The 19,526-nt window shown below is 37.5% G+C and overlaps 2 protein-coding genes and 1 pseudogene across 9 annotated transcripts in view; 2 read left to right on the plus strand and 1 right to left on the minus strand.

The window, feature by feature from the left end:
* Positions 1-1,401: 1,401 nt before the first annotated feature.
* Rpl35a (ribosomal protein L35a) lies at positions 1,402-5,434 on the minus strand. Of its 3 annotated transcripts, none has more exons than XM_015486790.2 (5): positions 5,345-5,434; positions 4,574-4,617; positions 4,219-4,371; positions 2,725-2,869; positions 1,402-1,459 (listed from the first exon to the last, which is right to left on the minus strand). In XM_015486790.2, the coding sequence occupies exons 2-5, from the start codon at positions 4,582-4,584 to the stop codon at positions 1,436-1,438; spliced, it is 333 nt and encodes a 110-aa protein (XP_015342276.1). In that variant the 5' UTR covers positions 4,585-4,617; positions 5,345-5,434; the 3' UTR covers positions 1,402-1,435. The 3 variants fall into 3 exon arrangements, with proteins under 3 accessions (XP_015342276.1, XP_048650201.1, XP_015342277.1); XM_048794244.1 differs by lacking the exon at positions 5,345-5,434 and adding an exon at positions 5,161-5,344; XM_015486791.2 differs by lacking the exon at positions 5,345-5,434 and adding an exon at positions 5,145-5,338.
* A 186-nt stretch (positions 5,435-5,620) lies between these two features.
* Positions 5,621-19,526, plus strand: part of Iqcg (IQ motif containing G) — a 48,129-nt gene continuing 34,223 nt past the window's right edge. Inside the window, exons 1-6 of one of the 6 annotated variants that reach the window (XM_048794240.1) lie at positions 5,628-5,684; positions 6,531-6,675; positions 8,765-8,832; positions 9,760-10,030; positions 14,238-14,446; positions 18,190-18,318. In XM_048794240.1, coding sequence (XP_048650197.1) covers positions 8,825-8,832; positions 9,760-10,030; positions 14,238-14,446; positions 18,190-18,318 — 617 coding nt within the window. In that variant the 5' untranslated portion in view covers positions 5,628-5,684; positions 6,531-6,675; positions 8,765-8,824. The other 5 variants (XM_048794239.1, XM_048794241.1, XM_048794242.1 and 2 more) reach the window with 5 other exon arrangements.
* LOC125613663 lies at positions 6,895-7,007 on the plus strand (annotated as a pseudogene).

A 19,526-nucleotide genomic window follows, 5' to 3' on the forward strand; every position in this document is an offset into this window, starting at 1 on the left:
GTCAAACTTTTGCTACCACTACAAAACCACCTCCTGCTCTCCTAGCTCTGTAAACATGTCATTATCCATTCAGCCACCAAAGCCAAGACCTATTATCTTTTAAGCCTCCATTCCTAATATTTAGGGGATCTGCTCTATTCTGGTTATCAAAAACCAGTTAAGACTGCAAAGCCTGATTTTTCTCCCCCATTCCAGTTATCCCTTTTCTAGGACACAAGATCTTTCATAACATGGCAGCTTTTAGCTTTAAAGACTCCCTATCACTGCCCCAACAGGTTTATTAGCCACACTAAATAACCCAATTTGAATGGCTCAAATGCCTCAAGATCTTTGTGCCATCGCCACCACCTTGTTTCCTTCATTTTATATAAGCCATTTTATTTATATGCCTCTATCCCTGAGTACTGAAATACCGATCGTATCTACCTGGCTTTTTGGAAAACAATTGGGAGTTGGTTCACGACCAGATACCTTTCTTGCTCTTGAACCCAAACTTTCCAAGTTCAATTTCCTTAGAGTTCTAGTAATCAAATTCTAGTTGTCCATTAAATGCACAGCTCTGGCAAAGGCTGCTACTCCAATGCATTGCTTTTGCCTTGAGGCCACACTCCCAATGAATGAAACTGACAAGATTATAAATCCCAATCATTTACAAGAAACTGGGCTCCTTCGATGGCAACTTGAGCATTAGTATACAACTACTGACTACTGCATCAATCAGAATTCTACAACCATACTGCAAAATGATTTATCACATAATTTTAAGCACATCTTTGAAATCTAAAATATTCTTTAAATTTAAAATATTCTGAAGCCCTGCTTATTTTCCTGGTTTGCTAAATTACTTCAGAATCACATACCATTTAGGTTGACATTTTCAGCTTGGATTACACCACTAGTCAAAGTATATACTGTAACCCTTTGGTCACAAGTCACAAGAATAGTTCATCCCAGGCCACGTGAAAGCGCTAATAAATATCAATGTAATTTCTACTGAAATTATTCCCAATTCCATTTTCACTCATAAGCTTCCCAACCAATCTATACTGAACTAGTAAAAGCTATTAAAAAACTTTTTTGGGGTGGGGTGGGTAATGCTAGGGATGAAACAGTCTGATGCACTCTACCACTGAGCTACATCCCCAGACCTTTTAAGAGATAATTTTATGCTTCTTTCACTTCCCACTTTCCCCAAAGCATATTTATTTCCTCCAAAATGCCCATTAAGGTATTCATGTTAACCTGTTACTTTCTAAATCCCTGTAACTGCCTCATACTGTCCATTGTATATAGCCCTGATTTCCTTTTATTTGAAGATACTGAAAAACCTCCATCATTTTAAGCATATAGCGAAATCAATTGAAGACAGTTAAGTCTTTTGAGCCACTGAACAAAAAAATATAAGAACACAAATCCATCTTTATTTTCCATTAGTTTAAATCCTTGAGGGGTACAGCATCTAGGGGGAAAAAAAGAACATTAGGTGAATGTTATATACAAATTTATAAATGTTACTGATTGCCATAACATGAATTAATCTCTTATGATCCCACTTTTATCTGAAATTTTTTTCCTATACTACAGATTGAACCTAGGGCCTCACGTATGCTAAATAAGCACTCAACTACTGGGCTACACCCCTAGCCTCCTTAGTCATCTCTGAAAGGTATTCAATGACATATTCTGGTGGTTCCTGAGAACCAAGTTGTGTAGCATTCAGTTTATAGGAGAATATGCTTAAGAACCTACTCTTAAAAAAAGAAGTACTGGGGCTTGGGGTATAGCTCTATGATTGAAGGCTTGCCTAGCATTCACAAGGCCCTTGGTTCTATCCTCAATACCAAAAATTAAAATAATTTAAAAAGTATTGGGAGAATATATAATTTTGCTTCTTAGAGTAAGAATCCTCTGATGAGAAAGCTCAAATGCTCAGCAAGGCTCTACAGTATCCCTATGACCCCAAGATTATGGTCAACTAAAAATGGATCCTAATAAAGAAAAAGCAGGGGTTATTTGAGGAAAAAAAGTCTCAGGATCTGGAGTCTAAGATTAAACCAACACTCTGAGTCCTCAGAATGTTTTCTTCATGTACAAAACAAAGTTGATTAACATCTAAAGGCTGAACAAAGATGCTTATAATCCCAGAGATGAGGAGGCTGAAGCTCACAAGTTTATTGCCCAGGCAATTTGGCAAGACCCTGCCTTAAGATAAAAATAGAAAGGGTTGGGATATAGCTCAGTTTTGAGTGCCCGTGGGTTCAATCTCCAGTACTAAAAAGAAAAAAAAAGAAAGAAAGAAATTATTTTCCCTCAAGTAGCTTTGGCAAAACTGAAATTTAGGCACAAATTTTCTGTTTTTGTACTGAGGATTATTATTAACCCAGGGGTGCTTTATGGCTGAGCTATACCCCCAGCCTTTTATTTTTTTATTTACTGAGGACAGTCTTGAACTTGTGATCCTCCTGCCTTTGGAGTCACTGGAATTACAGACATGTGCCGCCATGCACAGCTAGGCACAATTTGTTTGAACACTTTGCCATCACCTTCCTATAAGATGCCAAATCAGATGTTATGTAATACTCAGTATCTACACTACAGTCACTGATTTGGGCACAATTTACTGGCTTCATTTTACACTCAGAAAAATCCTTAGAAGTTACAGCTCAACCTCTTGAGCTTAGTTTATCTCAAAAGAGGGCTGTTTTGCTAAAAATTTCTACTTACCACACGGATTCTGTGTCCAATGGCCTTAGCAGGAAGGTTGCTTCGGAATTTGGCCCGAACCATGCCACTATTTCCATGGGCACGAGTTACCTTTCCCCAGATTACTCTGGTTTTGTTTGGTTTGCCACCAGGAGTCACAGTGTTGCTGATTTTAAAAGGGAATAAAAAAAGAAGGAGAACTCACATAAACAATATAGTCTCATACAAGTTCATGGTTACTAACCTCTAGTACCTCTCAAACTTGGTTACCCACTGAGTATGTCTGGAACACTTTTAATTCCACAGATAAAATAACTATTGTATACCAGGCACCTTTATCAGGGGATGACCATGGCAAAGAGAAGGAACAGCATATGCTAAAGAACTGAAGGGGGGCTGGGGAGATAGTTCAGTGGAAGAGTGCTTAGTTTGCATTCACAAGGTCCTGATTTCAATCCCTAGCACCCCTACCCATCGCAGGTGCACACACACAACCCCCACACCAAAAATCTTAATAACCCCAAGTTAGGGAGACTGTAGGTACAAAGTGGTGAGCCCTAGCTGGGATAAGAGCAAAAATGTGGAGTCCTCAATGCACAGGTTCTTAAGAGGCTCCTCATTGAGACTTTAGCTTTTTTTTTTTGTTTACTGAATGAGATGACCCACTGGGGTTTATAACCTACATGTGATGGAACTAGAAATTTTAAAGGAATACTCTGACTAAACAGGAAAAGGAGGCCAGAGATTTTAACTGGTCTGGAGTGGGCTAAAAACCCCAGGATTAAGTTAGGCCTGGTGGCACACTCCTGTAATCCCTGTGATTGGGAAGGCTGAGGCAAGAGAACAGCAAATTCAAAACCAGCTCAAGCAACTCAGGAAGACCCTATCTCCAAATAAAATGAAAGGGCTGGGGATCATGAACTGAAATTGGAATTCCATGAACCAACGCATGAATCTGCCGGGATGAAACCAACTACATGTGTTAAGTTAAAAATCTCAAAAAAGGGGAAGGGTATGGCTCAGTAGTAGAGTGCCCCTGAGTTCAATCCCCAGTACACCACCACCCCCACAAGCCTAGTATTAAAAACACGTTTCAGCTGGGGGTACAGCTAGGGGCTTGTGAAAAACCCTGGTTCAATCCCCCCCCCCACACACACACAAAACAATGTTCTGGAAATATAACATCTAAAAGCATACATGAAAAATATCTTAAAGAACAAAATTAACTAAGGTACGTGAAAAAAGCATTACATAAACCATTAAGAATAAATAGCTGCTTCTTGAAACTTCTTGAGTGACAGCTGTGATTTTTCCCAGTGCAACACTACCCACAATAGGTTAAAAAAAAAACAAAAAAACAAAACCTCCAGTAACTTCCCATGAAATTCCTTAAAAGGATCAAAGCAGAAGCCACGGCGGTACCAATTACTTTACCAACATTATTTATCTTTTCAATAGAAAAGTAAGGCAGAGTAAAAAGTAAAAATTCCAAGGCACATAGTAGTATAAACTTACTTTTTTGCTTTGTACACATAAGCACATCTTTTGCCCAAATAGAACTCGGTTTCATCTCTGGCATAAACACCTTCAATTTTTAGAAGAGCTGTGTGCTCCCTTTGGTTCCGGAGACCCCGCTTATAGCCAGCAAAAATGGCTTTGCACCACAACCTAAGAAACACACGATACATGTTATGTTAAATGTAACTGTTAAAATATCTCGGTTGTCTTCCTAAACCATCAAGATGATTTGACTTGTGAGGGCCCCCATCTGAAAGTTACTCATAGCAAACACCAAATTTTTAACCAGCATATAGATTTACCTCTAAGAGTGGCGTGGGGAGAGAAAAAAATATATATTTAAGAAGCATACCTTCCAGACATATCTGCCTTTTAGAAGTCCTGTTCCCAGCAGGCCTTAAAACAAACAAAACTAAGTTTAAAACCATGCAACACAAGTTTCTCACCTGTCATTTTTCTTAAGCCTCTCAGGCAAATTCCTTTTTGACCCGTTTCATGCGAATATGGGGAAGCGTAATTCACCTACATGAAGCGCAGAGCTTGGCGAAACATTCAAACCTCAGAGAATGAATGATACCTAAGCAAACTCCAAAATGAAGACAGTAACTAAAGTAACTAAGAAGCAAAACCACACACTGAAGAACGCCTAAAAGCCGCAATCGGAAGCCCTGAGCAAACTCATGCCGCTATCAGTAACAGATAAAATTCACTGAAAAATGAAGATTTACGTACGAAGCTGGCGGTAAAACACACAGAAGACATGCTCTAGCTTAGAGAAAAGTTGAGGTTGTAAACATGCAAAAGTATGTAATGGGAGCAAATGAAAAAAAAAAAGGCAACTTAAAGGAACCACTGCTTCACAAGCAACTGCATAAGGAGTGACAATTTTACCCCGCTTGGGCCCCCAAATCCCCTAAAATTACCACAGCGCTCATTCACCAGGTGTTAGTAGCCCAGCACAATCAGTCCCTCATCTCCGCCATCCCGTCCTCCTTCTTCCCGGAATCCACAGAAATCACTGGCAAGCAGAGTCTCCGAACCGAATCGGTGCCTCGCCACGGTATATGGGTAAACCCAACCCAGTTATTTGCCTCCAAAGCTCAGCAGCGAGGGGTTTACTCACCTCCACAGGCACCAAGATGGCGGAAAAAGGAAGGCGAGGCCCCGCCGCATGGCCTTCTGGGATAAACATTTCTCAGCCCCGCCCCTAATTTAGGCATCCTCCGCGACCGCCAGAAAAACTAGTCCTAGAAATCATCTTCGGACTGAAAAAGTTACTTTCAGGAGCACTCATATAAATTTTCCCTAAGTCTTTTCATCTTTGCAAGCTACAACCTGTAGTGTTTGAGAACAGAGAGAGGCAAAATTGTTAGCCAGCTAAAGGAGGAGCGAAAACGGTCTCCTCCCATCTATGTTGCCATAGCAACATCTTAGCTTGTTTCCGAAGGCGAGAGGTGCTGCAGGTAAAGCTGGACCGGGGAACGTCTGTACCCGCCTTAGATATCACACTTTTGATTCTCAAACACAAGGAATATCTTTCCCTCCTCCCTCCGAGAAGTAGGACGAAGGGAGACCTACGGATCCTACCCTAGACTTGAAGAGAAAGGCTGGGAGCCCGAAGGCAGGATGAGCAACTCCTTCCCTATTTCCCCGCAACCCACCTTCCTTTCCCTCTACTCCTTTCACTTTTAAATGAAACGACTTAAAAGCTGGGCGTAGTGGCCCAGTCCTGTGGTTCCAGCTACCCGGAATGCTGAGGCGGGAAGATCGCTTGAGCCCGCGAGTTCGAGACCAGCCTGGGCCACATCGTGAGACATCCCCCGCCCGCCCATCCCAAATAACGAGAGAAATGCCTTTAAAAATGTTATCGCCCTCCTTCGCTTTTATTCGGAGGAAGAGCTTGTATGTCCAGCGAAGGCCTTACCGCCTCCTTAGGAGAATTCTTTGAGCTGACAAACTCGGGGCGCCCGCGTCCTGCCATGCTTAATAGGTCTCATAAATACTTGTAAGATTAGAATGAGATGGATTGGAGGAGTCAGAGGTTTACATTTCCTAATTATTGCGCATTTTCTTGAGTAGCCCTATAGATTAATTTATTCAACAACTAGTTTATTGAATGGCTACCAAGGATCGAGAATTGTAGACTTTGAGGACGCTGCGATAAACAAAAATCTGTTCTCATGGAGCTTACATCATACTGTGGGGAGCAAGAAAACGAGCAAGTAAAATATATGGTACATTAGAAAGTGATAACTTTTGTGGAGAAAAATTAAAAGGCTTTTTTTTTTTTTCTTCTCTGACATTGGAAGCCATTTGAAGGTTCTGAACTAAAGAGTGACTAGGTCTGATGGGTTCACTGTGTTGAGACTGAAGAGAAGCAGGGGAAGCAGCAGGAAGATCTGTTAGGAGGCTACTCTAATGGTCCTGTTGAGAGATGATGGACATTCAGTACAGGTGATTAGTCCTGAAATTCTGAATATTTTAAATGTATTGCTGATACATAATTAATGAGAGGAGTAAAGGACAACTCCAACATTTTAGGAAATAAATGTATGTCACATTTAAAGTCAGATACCCTATTAAATACAACAGGATAGGGTTATGTTCCTTGTAACCCACTATCCCATCCAGTTTTCTCTGTCCCAGAAATATACTAGAAATTCTGCTACTTAAGAGATTCATTATTCAGCAGCACATATTCTAAAATTAGAATGGTGCAGAGAAGATTTAGCATGGCCCCTGCGCAAGGATGACACACAAATTTTTGTGAGGCATTCCACACTTGTAAAGTACTTAGAAGTTTATTTGACAATAGCATATTCCTTTTGAGAAAATAGACTTCAAGGTACAATGGATAGCACCCAATATTAAAATTGTGACTTTTATGCAAAAATATTTGTGTAATCTATGAAATGAGAACTGGGTGAAGTTACACGTGAAATGCTGTGTGCAAATATGTCATTAGTGTGTACCTCAGATTTGCGAACGTGCCAGCATGCTTTTCCTCTTCATTTAACTTAGAAAAGAAAGATTCATTCCTGAAGGTATTAAATACTTATTGTGCACCGTACCTGTGCTTACAATACAATAGTGAGATTTATTGTTATGGTTCCTGCTCTCATGAAACCTAACAGACTATTGGGTAAAATTGACATAAACATTACAAATTGTAAGGAGAGCTTTGCAGAGTTCTATGATTACTTGAATAGAGGAAGCATGATCCATCTTTTTGGGTCAGGGAAAGAAACACCTAGAGAAGTGACATCTAAGGCATTTTTCAAACTGCAGGTGATGATGCATTAGTAGATCATGATCATACTTTTTAAATTAAAATGTAAAACAATAAAACAAAGTGTCACATGTTGTTTTATGAAACTTCTTTCAGTGTGTTAAATACAACACTGTGTGTATGTGTGTGTGTGTGTATCTGGCATGGTAAGAGTTTAGTGAAGTACCTTACAAACATATAGGCAAGAATAAAATTAAAAGAGATAATGCAGTTTCTAGGCACAGGGAAAGAAGTTGTTACCTAAGCCGGGCGTGGGGTGAGTGTTTGAAGAGGATTGCCTGTCAGGAGCCATGACCTTCAATAGAGAAACAGCCAACCAAAGATAATATGTCAGGGAGGGAGCTGGGAAGAAAAATAACTTGACATGACTCTCCTGCACCTGGATCTCTTTCTGGACTCTCTCATTGATGGATTCCATATGAATCAGTCTTAAGAGCACAGAAAATGATGGAGATTGGATTTATAGATGTAAATAGTAGGTATCTCAAAAACTGCTACTGTTTTAAGTTGGTACCTATTGGGTCAGTAGGATTTTACTAGGTGAAGAGACGAAAAGAATGAAGGAATAGCATGTGCAAATACCCTGAGTTGGAAGAGAGCAAGATTCCATAGAATTGAAAGAAATCTTTCAGGCTAAAGACAAGAGCAAGAAAACAGCATTGCCAGATGGGTCTGGATCATGCAGACTTATGGGCCAAGTTAAGAATTTTGGTCCTTGTTCTAAGATATGGGAAAACATGGAAGAGTTCTAAGGAGAGATATGTTTGTGTTTTCAATTTTTAAAATATCCTTTTACTAGGCCTGTCTGTGAACACCTGTAATCTCAGCTACTTGTGAGGTTGAGGCAGGAAGATCACAAATCTGGGGCTAGCCTCTGCAACTTAGCAAGATGCTATCTCAAAATAAAAAATAAAAAGGTCTGGGATGTAGCTTAGTGGTAGAAGGCTTACCTGGCATGTGTAAGCACCCAAGTTCATTCCCCAGTACTGCAAAAAGGAGGAAGAACAGGAAGAGAGAAGAAAAGGAGTGCATATATCTTCAGGTTTTGTAGAATAATAATTAAGTTGACTACTTGTTAGACCTGTACCCCATAACATCAGTTTTTCTTTTAGACCAGGGACTGCTCTACTAAGCAAGTGAGGGGATAAAGCACAGCTCTTATAATTTTTTAATTTTCTCTTAAAGGGCATATAAATACTGAAACATCATTCAGTACTCCCTTAAACTAATCTCAATGTTTCCTTCTCATTCTAGTTGACTGCCTTTTTGTGAGATTATTAAATACATTGTGGAGGATAACAAAACTAAAGAAGAATGGAAGAGTATGTTCAAAATTCTAATTCATTCTGTGTGTGTTTTTTTAGTTATGCTTTATGGTAAATTTTTGTGTATTATTTATGTATTGCTGTTTAACAAATTGCCCTAAAACTTAGTGATTTAAAAATGTAAACATTTATTATTTTACATAGTATCTATGGGTCAAGAGTTTGGTAACCGCTTGGAGGGATGGTCCTGTTTTGGGTCTCTCATAAAGTTGAAGTGCACTAGGCCTGCAGTTACTTGAAGACTTAGTGGTGTGGGCTAGAGGATCCACTTCCAAGATGGTGCCTTGGCTGTCAAGTTGATGCTTCTGATGGCAAGAGGCCTTTAGTTCTCACTCTCATGAATGTCTGCACAAGGCTGATCAAGTGTCCTCATGACACAGCAACTCACTTCCCTCAGAGTAAGAGATATGAGAGAGTAAGGTAGAAACTATAATGTCTTCTATCACCTAACTTTGGAAGTCACACTCTTGTTATTTTCACAATATCCTTTTTGCCACATAGGTTAGTTCTACTCACTATCAGGGAAACTATGCAAGGCTATAAATGCCAGAAAGTGAGAACTATTTGGGCCACTTTGGAGGCTGTTTACCACATTCTGTTTTTCTCTAATCATGAGAAAATTTTGGTTAGCATTTAAAAATGATGTTTGAAAACAAAGCTGATTTTGTCTCAAATTTAAATTGGTTAAGCATAGCCAAATAGCAGGGGCTATATGTCTTTATTAAACAATATTTTTTGTCCTTGTTTCATCAAAGTGGAAGGTATTTAGCAAAATCCCAAGTAAATGCCTACTTAAAAAAAAAATCTAAGTTATATGACAATAAAAACTTCACAGGAGCAGATCTACATGCTGCCTATGCTTTTGAATCTAAGTAATATTTAGACATTGGTCATTAACTTCTTTTTTCCTTATTCTTTCTTTAGAGATAGGCCGGAAGACTTACCTCTTTCTCCAAAAGTTTGGAATCCTGAGGTAACCGTGTTGGTGACAGGCCAACCACCTAGTGCCGTAGAAGAAGAAGAGGAAGAATCAACTAATGTAGTAGATATAGAAGTTATCCCAGAAATCGGAGAGCCACTTTCCCTTCTAGAGATGCTGAGACTCTCTGCAGTTCTGGAGGATACCCTTGACCAACTTTCTATTCTAAACTATATCATGCCAGTTCACTATGAAAGAAAACAAAGCACTAGCATGGTAATTAAACTCTCCATTATTTAATTTTGCTTTCTTTCCTTTTTATCTATCATTTATAGTACATTTAACTTGGGGAACATCTTTATCTCAGATAAAGGGCTATCATAATTATCTGAGACATGTATTCTCAATTGATGGGATGAAATTGTGATAGCTCAAGGTACATGATGAGGCAGAATATCTCTTTCCAATATATTGGTATTATTTCAAAAGGTGTATGGTTAAGTCACTGTAAATATAGAACAGTCAGCCTTCCATATATGCAGGTTCTGCACCCATGGATTCAACCTCTGAGCAAAAATATTCAGAAAAACATTGTGTCTGTAGTAAATAAGTTCAGATTTTTTTTCCTTGTGATTGTTCCCTAACAATACAGTGTAACAATTATTTTACATTGTGTTAGTTATTTTAAGTAATCTAGAGATGAAAAAAGGTATGGGAGGATATAGATAGGTTATATGCAAATTCTGTGCCATTTTATATAAGGCCTTGAGCAGCCACAGGGGTCCTGAAATCAATTCACTGTGGGTGCTGAGGGATAGCTTTATATATATTGAGGAGATCAAACAACTGTATGTATATTGAGGAGATTAAATTACTAAATTCTCCTACTTATCTTGTATTTCTCAATGGCTAAAAGCTAACAGAGGGAGGAAATTCAACTGGACTCTCAATATTGTTTTAATCTAAACTGATTTTGTAGGCTGCATGGTGCACATGCCTTAATTCCAGCTATTCAAGAGGCCGAAGCAACCAGCAGACAGACACCTTTAGGCTAGGTGTGATGGCATGTATCTGTATCCCAGTGATTTGGAAGGTTGAGGCAGGAGAATCCCAAGTTCAAAGCCAGGCTTAGAAACTTAATGAGGCCTTAAATGAGAACCTGTCTCAAAAATAAATAAATAAAAAGGGCTGGGGGTGTGACTCAGTCATAAAGTACCCCTGGGTTCAATCCTCAATTAAAAAAAAAAAATTGACCTTGTTGTAATTGCTGGCTATCTTGTATCCTGCTTTTGTGGGTATCTGGCCATGTTTCAGTCATTATATTTCCAATGACTTTTTGGACTCCTGAGGACCACTGAGGTATCAAAAAGCTTAACTTGGTAGTGAGAAAAGTCTTTACAAATTTTTAAACTCTTATAAACCTCAGTTATATAGGTTTCTTCTTTAGTCATATGATTTGTACAAAATATATTCTTCTGATCCTATGACAAATGAAATTGCTACATAGGTTAGAGGGTAAAGTGCTTTCCAGGTCTAAAAGAAAGAAGTCCATATTAATAAAAGAAAATTAAATTTCCCTTTAATTGCCCATACTATTTTTTAAATTTCTTTTTTATTATTGTTATTATTAGTAGTATTGTAGTCTGGGAACTTAAAACTTGATTAACATTTAAAACTTTATATAGGATTTTAATAGGACACCAGATTTTGTGTCAGGAAACCTTTGGGTTTAGTTGTAAACAATAAGCAATCAATTTCACTTTCTTGGTCTTAGTTTTCTCATTTGCAAATTATAATGGAGTTTTATCTTAAATGATCCATATATCCCTTCCAATTCTAAAATTCTATGAATTTGAAGGTGGTTTTGTTGTTGTTGCTTTGTTTTATTTTTGGTACTACTGGGAGTTGAACACAAGGTTTTGTACATGCTAAGTGAACACTCTACCATTGAGCTATACTCCTAGCCCTTTGTTATGGGTTTTTTTTTTTTTTTTTTTTTTTTTTTAATTTTGAAACAGGGTTTCACTGAATTGCCCAGGCTGGCCTCAAACTTGCAGATCCTCCTGCCTAGCCTCCCCAATAACTGGGATTAGAGGTGCGTACCACCATGCCTGGTTTGAGATAGTTTTAAAATAACATTAATGGGCTAGGGATTTAACTCAGTAGTAGAGTGCTTACCTATCATGAGTAAGGCCTTGAGTTTGATCCCCAGCACTACCATCAGTAAGCAAGCAAGTAAGTAAATAAATAAACAAATAAGCAAACATCAGTATTACAGGAATTTTATAATATAAATTAATTTCTGTATCAATTTATAAGGAGCAAATAAATTAGAGGCCAAGAACCAAATCTTTTAATGCCTATAAAACAAGAATGTAGTCCTTAATGTAGTTAACAAAGAGTCCAGAAAAGGCTAATTTTTCTTCCTATTTATATTGTCTTTTTCAGTAAAAATCAAAAGTATATTGGGAAAATATTCAGTTAATAAATGAGGTCTTATTAATTGTACTTACTCTCAATCTTTAAAAAGAGTAATTGGCTGTCATAGAAACTCAAGAGAGTGTGAAAAACTTAAATTGATAGTGTTCAGCAGAGATCACCACTCCAGAAAATGTAAGAGTGAAACTTTTGGGGCTGGGGTTGTGGCTCAGTGATAGTGTCCTCACCTAGCATGTGCAAGGCCCTGGGTTCAATCCTCAGCACCACATAAGAATAAATAAATAAAATAAAGGTATAAAAAAAAGAATGAAACTTTTGTTCTGTTTTATGATAGTGATCTTTCACCTCCAAAATTTTCTGACTTAACAAAAACCCTCCTTGTGATTTTATAGTAGTATAAATATAGCTTATACTATTGTCATAAGTGAGCTATGTCACCAACATAGACTAAACATGTTAGTGTCTTTTCGAAATGTCAGAATTTGTTGAATATCAATAAATTCACAGTCTACCCCACTTTCATCTTTGGCAGTTCACCAGGTAGTCCTAAGCCAGGCAAAACCAAGTTCTAATATCCCCATCTTGTACATAGTGTGTACTACATAAAATACTTTTTAGTGCTAGGCGGGGTGGCACACACCTATAATCCCAGCAGCTGAGGAAAAGTTGAGGCAGGAGGATTCCAAGTTCAAAGCCAGCCTCAGCAACTGAGTAAGGCCCTAGGCAACTTAGCAAGACTCTGTCTCAAAATTAAATATTTAAAAAAGGATTGAAGATGTGGCTTAGTGCTTAAGCGTTCCTGGGTTCAATTCCCAGTACCAAAAAAATATATAAATATGTAAATATAAATAAATATATGTATGTATATAGTGAATGGACTAGAATATTTAGCTAGTTTAAATTCTCCTTCTAAAAAGTCATCAGTAAATTGGGCCATGTGACATATTTGCGTCCTTTTCTAGATGCTCAAGCATAAAAATAGAGAAATAATGGTTGGGGAAATCAGAAAAATGAATCCTCCTGAGCATTACATTTTATCTTTTCCTCATAAGGCAAAATATAAAATATTAATCATCGATTTGCCAATGGGAAATGAAGGCACAGAGATGTGAAATAGTTACCTATTTAATTAGGTCAACATGGTTTAGTAAGGGATATAGCCAGAAAAGAAAAGTCTGGTTTAGAGTTTAAATTTGTGGTCACTCTCAATAGCTCAAGATTTTAGCCACAGATTAAGTAAAAATCATTAATTAAAAGAATACATGCTGTTCCTATGGCCCCTTAGTATTTGATTTTGAGTTTGAAAAATAAATTAGTTTGGCTTTTTTGTACATGACTGTTAGTCAGCTTTTCGTCTCTATGACCAAAATATCTGACAAGAACAACTTATAGGAGGAAGTGTATTTTGGGATCACAGTTTCAGAGTTTCAATCCCTGCTTGACCAACTGCATTTCACTGAGTCCATATTTCACAAAGAACTTTGTGTATGTCTATGCGGGAGATTGAATTCAGGGCCTTGCACATAGTAAGGGAATGCTCGTCCACTGAGCTACACCTTCAGCCCCAAACTTTACCGTTTTTTTGGATACCAGGGATTAAATTCAGCAGGCATTCGGCCACTGAACCACATCCCTAGCTCTGTTTTGTATTTTTTTTAAAGACAAGGTCTCACTGAGTTGCTTAGTACCTTGCTTTTGCTGAGGCTGGCTTTGAACTTGAGATCCTCCTACCTCAGCCTCTGGAGCCACTGGGATTACAGGTATGCGCCACCATGCCAGGCCCAAACTTTACCTTTATTAGAGTCTTATGGTTTACCAGGTGGTAAGTGGGGAATGACAGCAAATACTGTGTGAAAGCAGGAAGACACAAAACAGCAGGATATGTGGACTTGATGTGACTAAAGAAGAGGGAACATTTTTTTTGGAGGATAGCATACAAGTGGAAGAAAATGAGGTTAAAAAATATTTATAGACAGAGGCAGGTCGTCTTAGAGTATTGTCTCTTCATTTAAAAAAAATCTATCTTTACCTCATATTTTGTTAGAATATCAGTAGCCTAGAAAAATCTCTGCTGGTCTCTACAAACAAAATATCTACTCCAGTCTCAACTAAAGAAAAATCCACATTGCCAGAAATGCCGCAAGGAGGTCAATTTTCCATGGAGTTTAACAGAATGCAGGATCTTGTCTTTAAACAACCTACAATGCAGTCCATAATGTCTACAGAGATAATGAAGAAAATTCAGATTGATAGGTAAGGAGAACATATTTGGAAATGTATGATGCATTTATACATAGATGAGAGAATGGGTACAAGGCTGGTTGACTGCTATGTTGCATTAGAGTTTGTCATTATATTTGAAGTGATTGCTGATAATAGGATTGTCTGAAGACTGCCTGGAGACAGTGTAGTACAGTTGAAAGCATGTGATTGTATTATCTTGGGCAAATTATTGAGCCTTTGTATCCAATTTTTAAAAATGACAGTAGGGCTGGGGGTATTGCTCAGTGATAGAGCACATGCTTAGCATATGCAAGGCCATGGGGTCCATGCCCAGAACCCCCCAAAAGGATAATGGTAGCAACCTTACAACATTAATGTAAGGATTAAAATAAGGCCTTTGGCCAAGTTTGGTGGTGCTTGCCTGTAATCTCAGTGACTCAGGAGGCTGAGGTAGGAGGGTCGTGAATTCAAAGCCAGTTTCAGCAATTTAGTGAGGCACTAAGCAACTTAGCAAGACTCTGCCTCAAAATAAAGTACAAAAATGGCTAAGGATGTGGCTTAGTGGTTAAGGACACCTGGATTCAATCCCCTCTAGCCCCCCACCAAAAAAAAGGTGTTAGCCTAGTGTCTAGTACAGATTGGTAGCTACTGTGATGCTTTATCTATTAATAAGAAATAGCTATTATCAAAGTAGGCAAATCCTAAAAATCATGTTTTAATCCTGAGGATTTATTTCTTTTTTTCTTTTTCTTTTTTTTTTTTTGGCACCAGGGATTGAACCCAGGGGCATTCAACCACTGATCACATCCCCAGCCCTTGCTAAATTGCGTAGATCTTTGCTTAGGGCCTGTGGTTAACTTTGAACTCTTGATCCTCCTGCCTCAGTCTCCCAAGCCTCTGGGATTACAGATGTGTGATACTGTATGCACCACAAATTGAGACTACCACAAATTGAGACTACTTTTAAGAAATCCTCAGGAATAGCGAGGATTTCTTAAAAGTAGTCTCAATTTCTATTATTAATCAGTGTTTGTTGTTATTGTTGTTGTTGTCGTTGTATGGTAAAAGACTATTGGTAAATTTAGTCACTAACTAAATTCAGCTTGGAAGTATGTTTTTAAGAAGTTTTATTGGGATACAACATTTCCTATTTGTTTGCAGTGTTAAGGGCTGCTTTCATACTATAATCCACAAGTTGACTAGTTGTAAAAGATATCTATGGCCAACAAAGCCAAAAATATTTATTCTTTTTCCTGTTGCAGAAAAAGTTTTCCAACTTCTATATTAGATCTAAATAAGGTAATGATTCTTGCTAAAAATCAGTCTGGCCCAGATTTGCACATATGACAAAAAGGTATTCTGCTTATGAACTACCCAATCTGGTTAATGTTCTTTTTATTCTTACTGTGATGGTTCATGTATTTTCCTGAGAGATGAAAAATACCAGTCTCAGATTATTTTTAGGGGATTTGTCTTAGATATATATTCCTTAAGAATTTAAATTATGAAACCTAGAGTGATATGTAATCATGAAATGTACATCTCTACCTGTTATCTAGAATCAAAGTGAAAATCAAATATTAAAGGCATGAAAACTATAGTAGTTTATGAATTTCAAATGGGAATTTGTAGCAAGTTTCTATATACTTTCCTTGTTCTAGTGTTTTTAGGCCTTATAATTTTATCATATCAAAATAAGAATTTTTAATTGTTTTATCTTAACCTATTACATAAGAGATAAGTTCTTATTGCTCAGATTCTTATGTTTTAGTTTCTTCTGTATAGTTCTTTTCTTTTGGGGGGCATGTAGTACTGGGAATAATTTTTATTAATGTAGCAATTTAATCTTTTTGTGTGAACTATTGTTAATCAAGTAGTAAGTATAGTTCCAGCCAACTCAGTATGAAAACAATAAATAGGAGTTTTTATTTCTCTCTTTCTCTTTTTAAAGTACTGGGAATTGAACCCAGTGCCCATTTGCTAGGCAAGTGCTCTATAACTGAGCTACAGCAGCCCTAATAGCGGTTTTAAAAATTCCCACACTGGGAGGGAAAGGGAGAGAGAAGGGAAATTGCATGGAAATGGAAGGAGAGACGTACCCTCATTGTTATACAAAATTACATATAAGAGGATGTGAGGTGAAAGGGAAAAAAAAACCAAGAGAAATGAATTACAGTGGATGGGGTAGAGAGAGAAGATGGGAGGGGAGGGGAGGGGAGGGGGGATAGTAGAGGATAGGAAAGGCAGCAGAATACAACAGACACTAGTATGGCAGTATGTAAAAACGTGGATGTGTAAACGATGTGATTCTGCAATCTGTATATGGGGTAAAAATGGGAGTTCATAACCCACTTGAATCAAATGTATGAAATATGATATGTCAAGAGCTTTGTAATGTTTTGAACAACTAATAGTAAAAAAAAAAAAGAAAAAAAATTCCCACTTAGAAGAATATTATAAAGAGCAGGGAACTAGGAGACTAGAAACTTAAGTTATATGGTGCTGTATCTTTTTCAAGCTAGTTATGTGACCTTGGACAAGTCACTTAAGCTTCCTGAACCTAGGTTTACTCATCTCTAAAATGTGAGGGTTTAATTAGCTCTTTAAAAAATATTAAATTAACTTTTTCAAAATTTTGAAATATTTTAAACATACAGAAAAGTGTAAAGTATGAAATACTTATGTATGGAACCACTAAATGTTAACATTTTAGCATGTTTGCTTTGGTATTTTTTAAAAAAATATTTTTAGTTGTAGTAGACACAATGCCTTTATTTTGTTTATTTAGTTTTATGTGGTGCTGGGGATTCAACCTAGGGCCTCACACATGTTAGGCAAGTTGCACTGAGCAACAATCCCAGCCCTTGCTTTGGTATTTTTAAGAAACATATTTTAGGTGCAATAAAAACTTCCAATCTCAGTCCTCCTACTTTTTCAGTGTTTATTATTTTCTAGCATGTTATGACAGTTTTAGTATGCATGCGTGTGTTTTCTTTAAACAATACAAGTAGTTTCACATGTTTAAAATGTTATGCACATGGTATCATACAGTTGATTCAACATTTGTTGTTGGTGCTTGGTATGTAAACATTTTCAAGTTAAGGAAGTTATCATTTGTTTACAATTTGTGGAGTTTCTTGTTTTTGTTTTATTTGCTATACTAGTGACTGAACCCAAGAGTTCAGTCTCTGAGCTACATCCCCAGATCTTTTTATTTATTTATTTATTTTTAAAAATATTTATTTTTTTAGTTGTAGTTGGACACAATACATTTATTTATTTATTTATTTATTTATTTATTTATGATGCTGAGGATTGAACCCAGGGCCTCGCATGTGGTAGGCGAACACTCTACCACTGACCCATAACCCCAGCCCCTCTTTTTATTTGAGATAGGGTCTTGCTATATTGCAGAGGCTGACTTTAAACTTGGAATCTTCCTGTCGAAGCCTACTGAGTAACTGGGATTACAGGCATTCACCACTGTACCCTCCTGAGTTTATTGTTTTTGTGTTTCTTTTAAAATCATGAGTGGGTATTGAATTTTGCTAGATGCCTTTTCTACAACTATTGAGATGATTTTATGATTTTTCTCCTTTAGTCTTTAGTAATCTGGTGTATTCTATTAATAAACTCTCTAGTGCTAAACTATTATCACATTCCTGGGATAATCCCAATTTAGGATGTTCTTTCTGGCTTTAAACTTGATTTCTACAGCCCTTTGTGAAGGTAAGGAAATATATCTGATTAACTTTTTTCTGTTTCTCTTTAAGGATGTTTTTCAGTGATGTGATTGAAAATACTATGCGGGAGTTACAAGATTCAGGCACTTTCACAACTCTCCTGCAAACCTTAAACAAAGAAAGGGGAAAAAAAATGCATTTCTATGATATCATTGCCAGGTGAAGTAATGTTATGTTTCTTTGCTTTGATTTTATTTTTAAATTTTTTATATGGGCTTTTGCTATGTTGTGCAGATTGCCTGGTCTCAAATGCCTGGGTTCAAGTAGTAGTCCTGCCTCATCCTCCTGAATAGCTGGGACTGCAGATGTGTCCACCAAGCCCCACTTTAAAACAAAACAAGTATGTCCTTTCCAGGGAAGATATAACTGAGTAACTGAAAGTGATAAATTTGGGTTCTATTCTTAGCTAATCTGAGTCAATAACTCAGATTTCTTGCAGGCCTTAGTTATCTGAATCTATGATAAATCAAGGTTGTTCTTCTTTCTATAGTAATATCTCTCTCTCTCTCTTTTGTGATGGAAACTGGGAGTGCTCCACCACCGAACTACATTCTCAATCCTTTATTTTTATTAAATCCAGGGGTTTCTACAACTGAGCTACATCTTCAGCCCCTTACTTTTTATTTTCAGACAGGGTCTTACTAAATTGCCCAGGCTAGCCTCAAACTTGAAATTCTCTTGTTTCAGCCTCCCGATCCACTGAAATCACAAATATGTGTCACTATACCTGAGTGTGCACTGTGCCTGAGACTGAGTTCAGTGAAAAATCTTTGATTAATAACAAGTTCATGGCTGGGGTTGTGGCTCAGAGGTAGAGCACTTGCCTAGCACACGTGAGGCACGGGGTTCAATCCTCAGCACCATATAAAAATGAAGTAAAGATATTGTGCCCACCTACAACTAAAAAATAAATATTTTGGGCTGGGGATGTGGCTCAAGCAGTAGCGCGCTCGCCTGGCATGCATGCGGCCCGGGTTCGATCCTCAGCACCACATACAAACAAAGATGTTGTGTCCGCCGAGAACTTAAAAATAAATATATCTCTCAAAAAAAAAAAAAAGATATATATATAACAAGTTCATGCTGGTGCTACGGTATAGCTCCATGATAGAGCAGTTGACTAACATGTGCACAGCCGTGGGTTTTATCCCAAGCACCAGAAAACAAACAAAAAATTGCATACCAAGAGAAGTTTTCTTCTAAAGAAACTTTCAACTTGTACCAAAGATTTTTATGTTTTAAGAATATTCCACTCAAGGCTGGGGGTATAATATGTAGAGCACATATTTAGCATGTGTTGATGCCTTTGGCTCAATTCCTAGCATCTGTCTCCAAAAAAAAAAAAAAAAAAAAAAGGAAAAAAAAAA

The sequence above is a fragment of the Marmota marmota genome, unplaced genomic scaffold, assembly GCF_001458135.2.
Source record: "Marmota marmota marmota unplaced genomic scaffold, marMar, whole genome shotgun sequence".
NCBI lineage: Eukaryota > Metazoa > Chordata > Mammalia > Rodentia > Sciuridae > Marmota > Marmota marmota.

Coding starts and splice junctions, on each gene's coding strand:
- Rpl35a (XM_015486790.2), bottom strand. Junction 2,870..4,218: donor TATGTGTACAAAGCAAAAAA/GTAAGTTTATAC, acceptor TTTTAAAATCAG/CAACACTGTGACTCCTGGTG. Junction 1,460..2,724: donor TTGGACACAGAATCCGTGTG/GTAAGTAGAAAT, acceptor TTTTCCCCCTAG/ATGCTGTACCCCTCAAGGAT.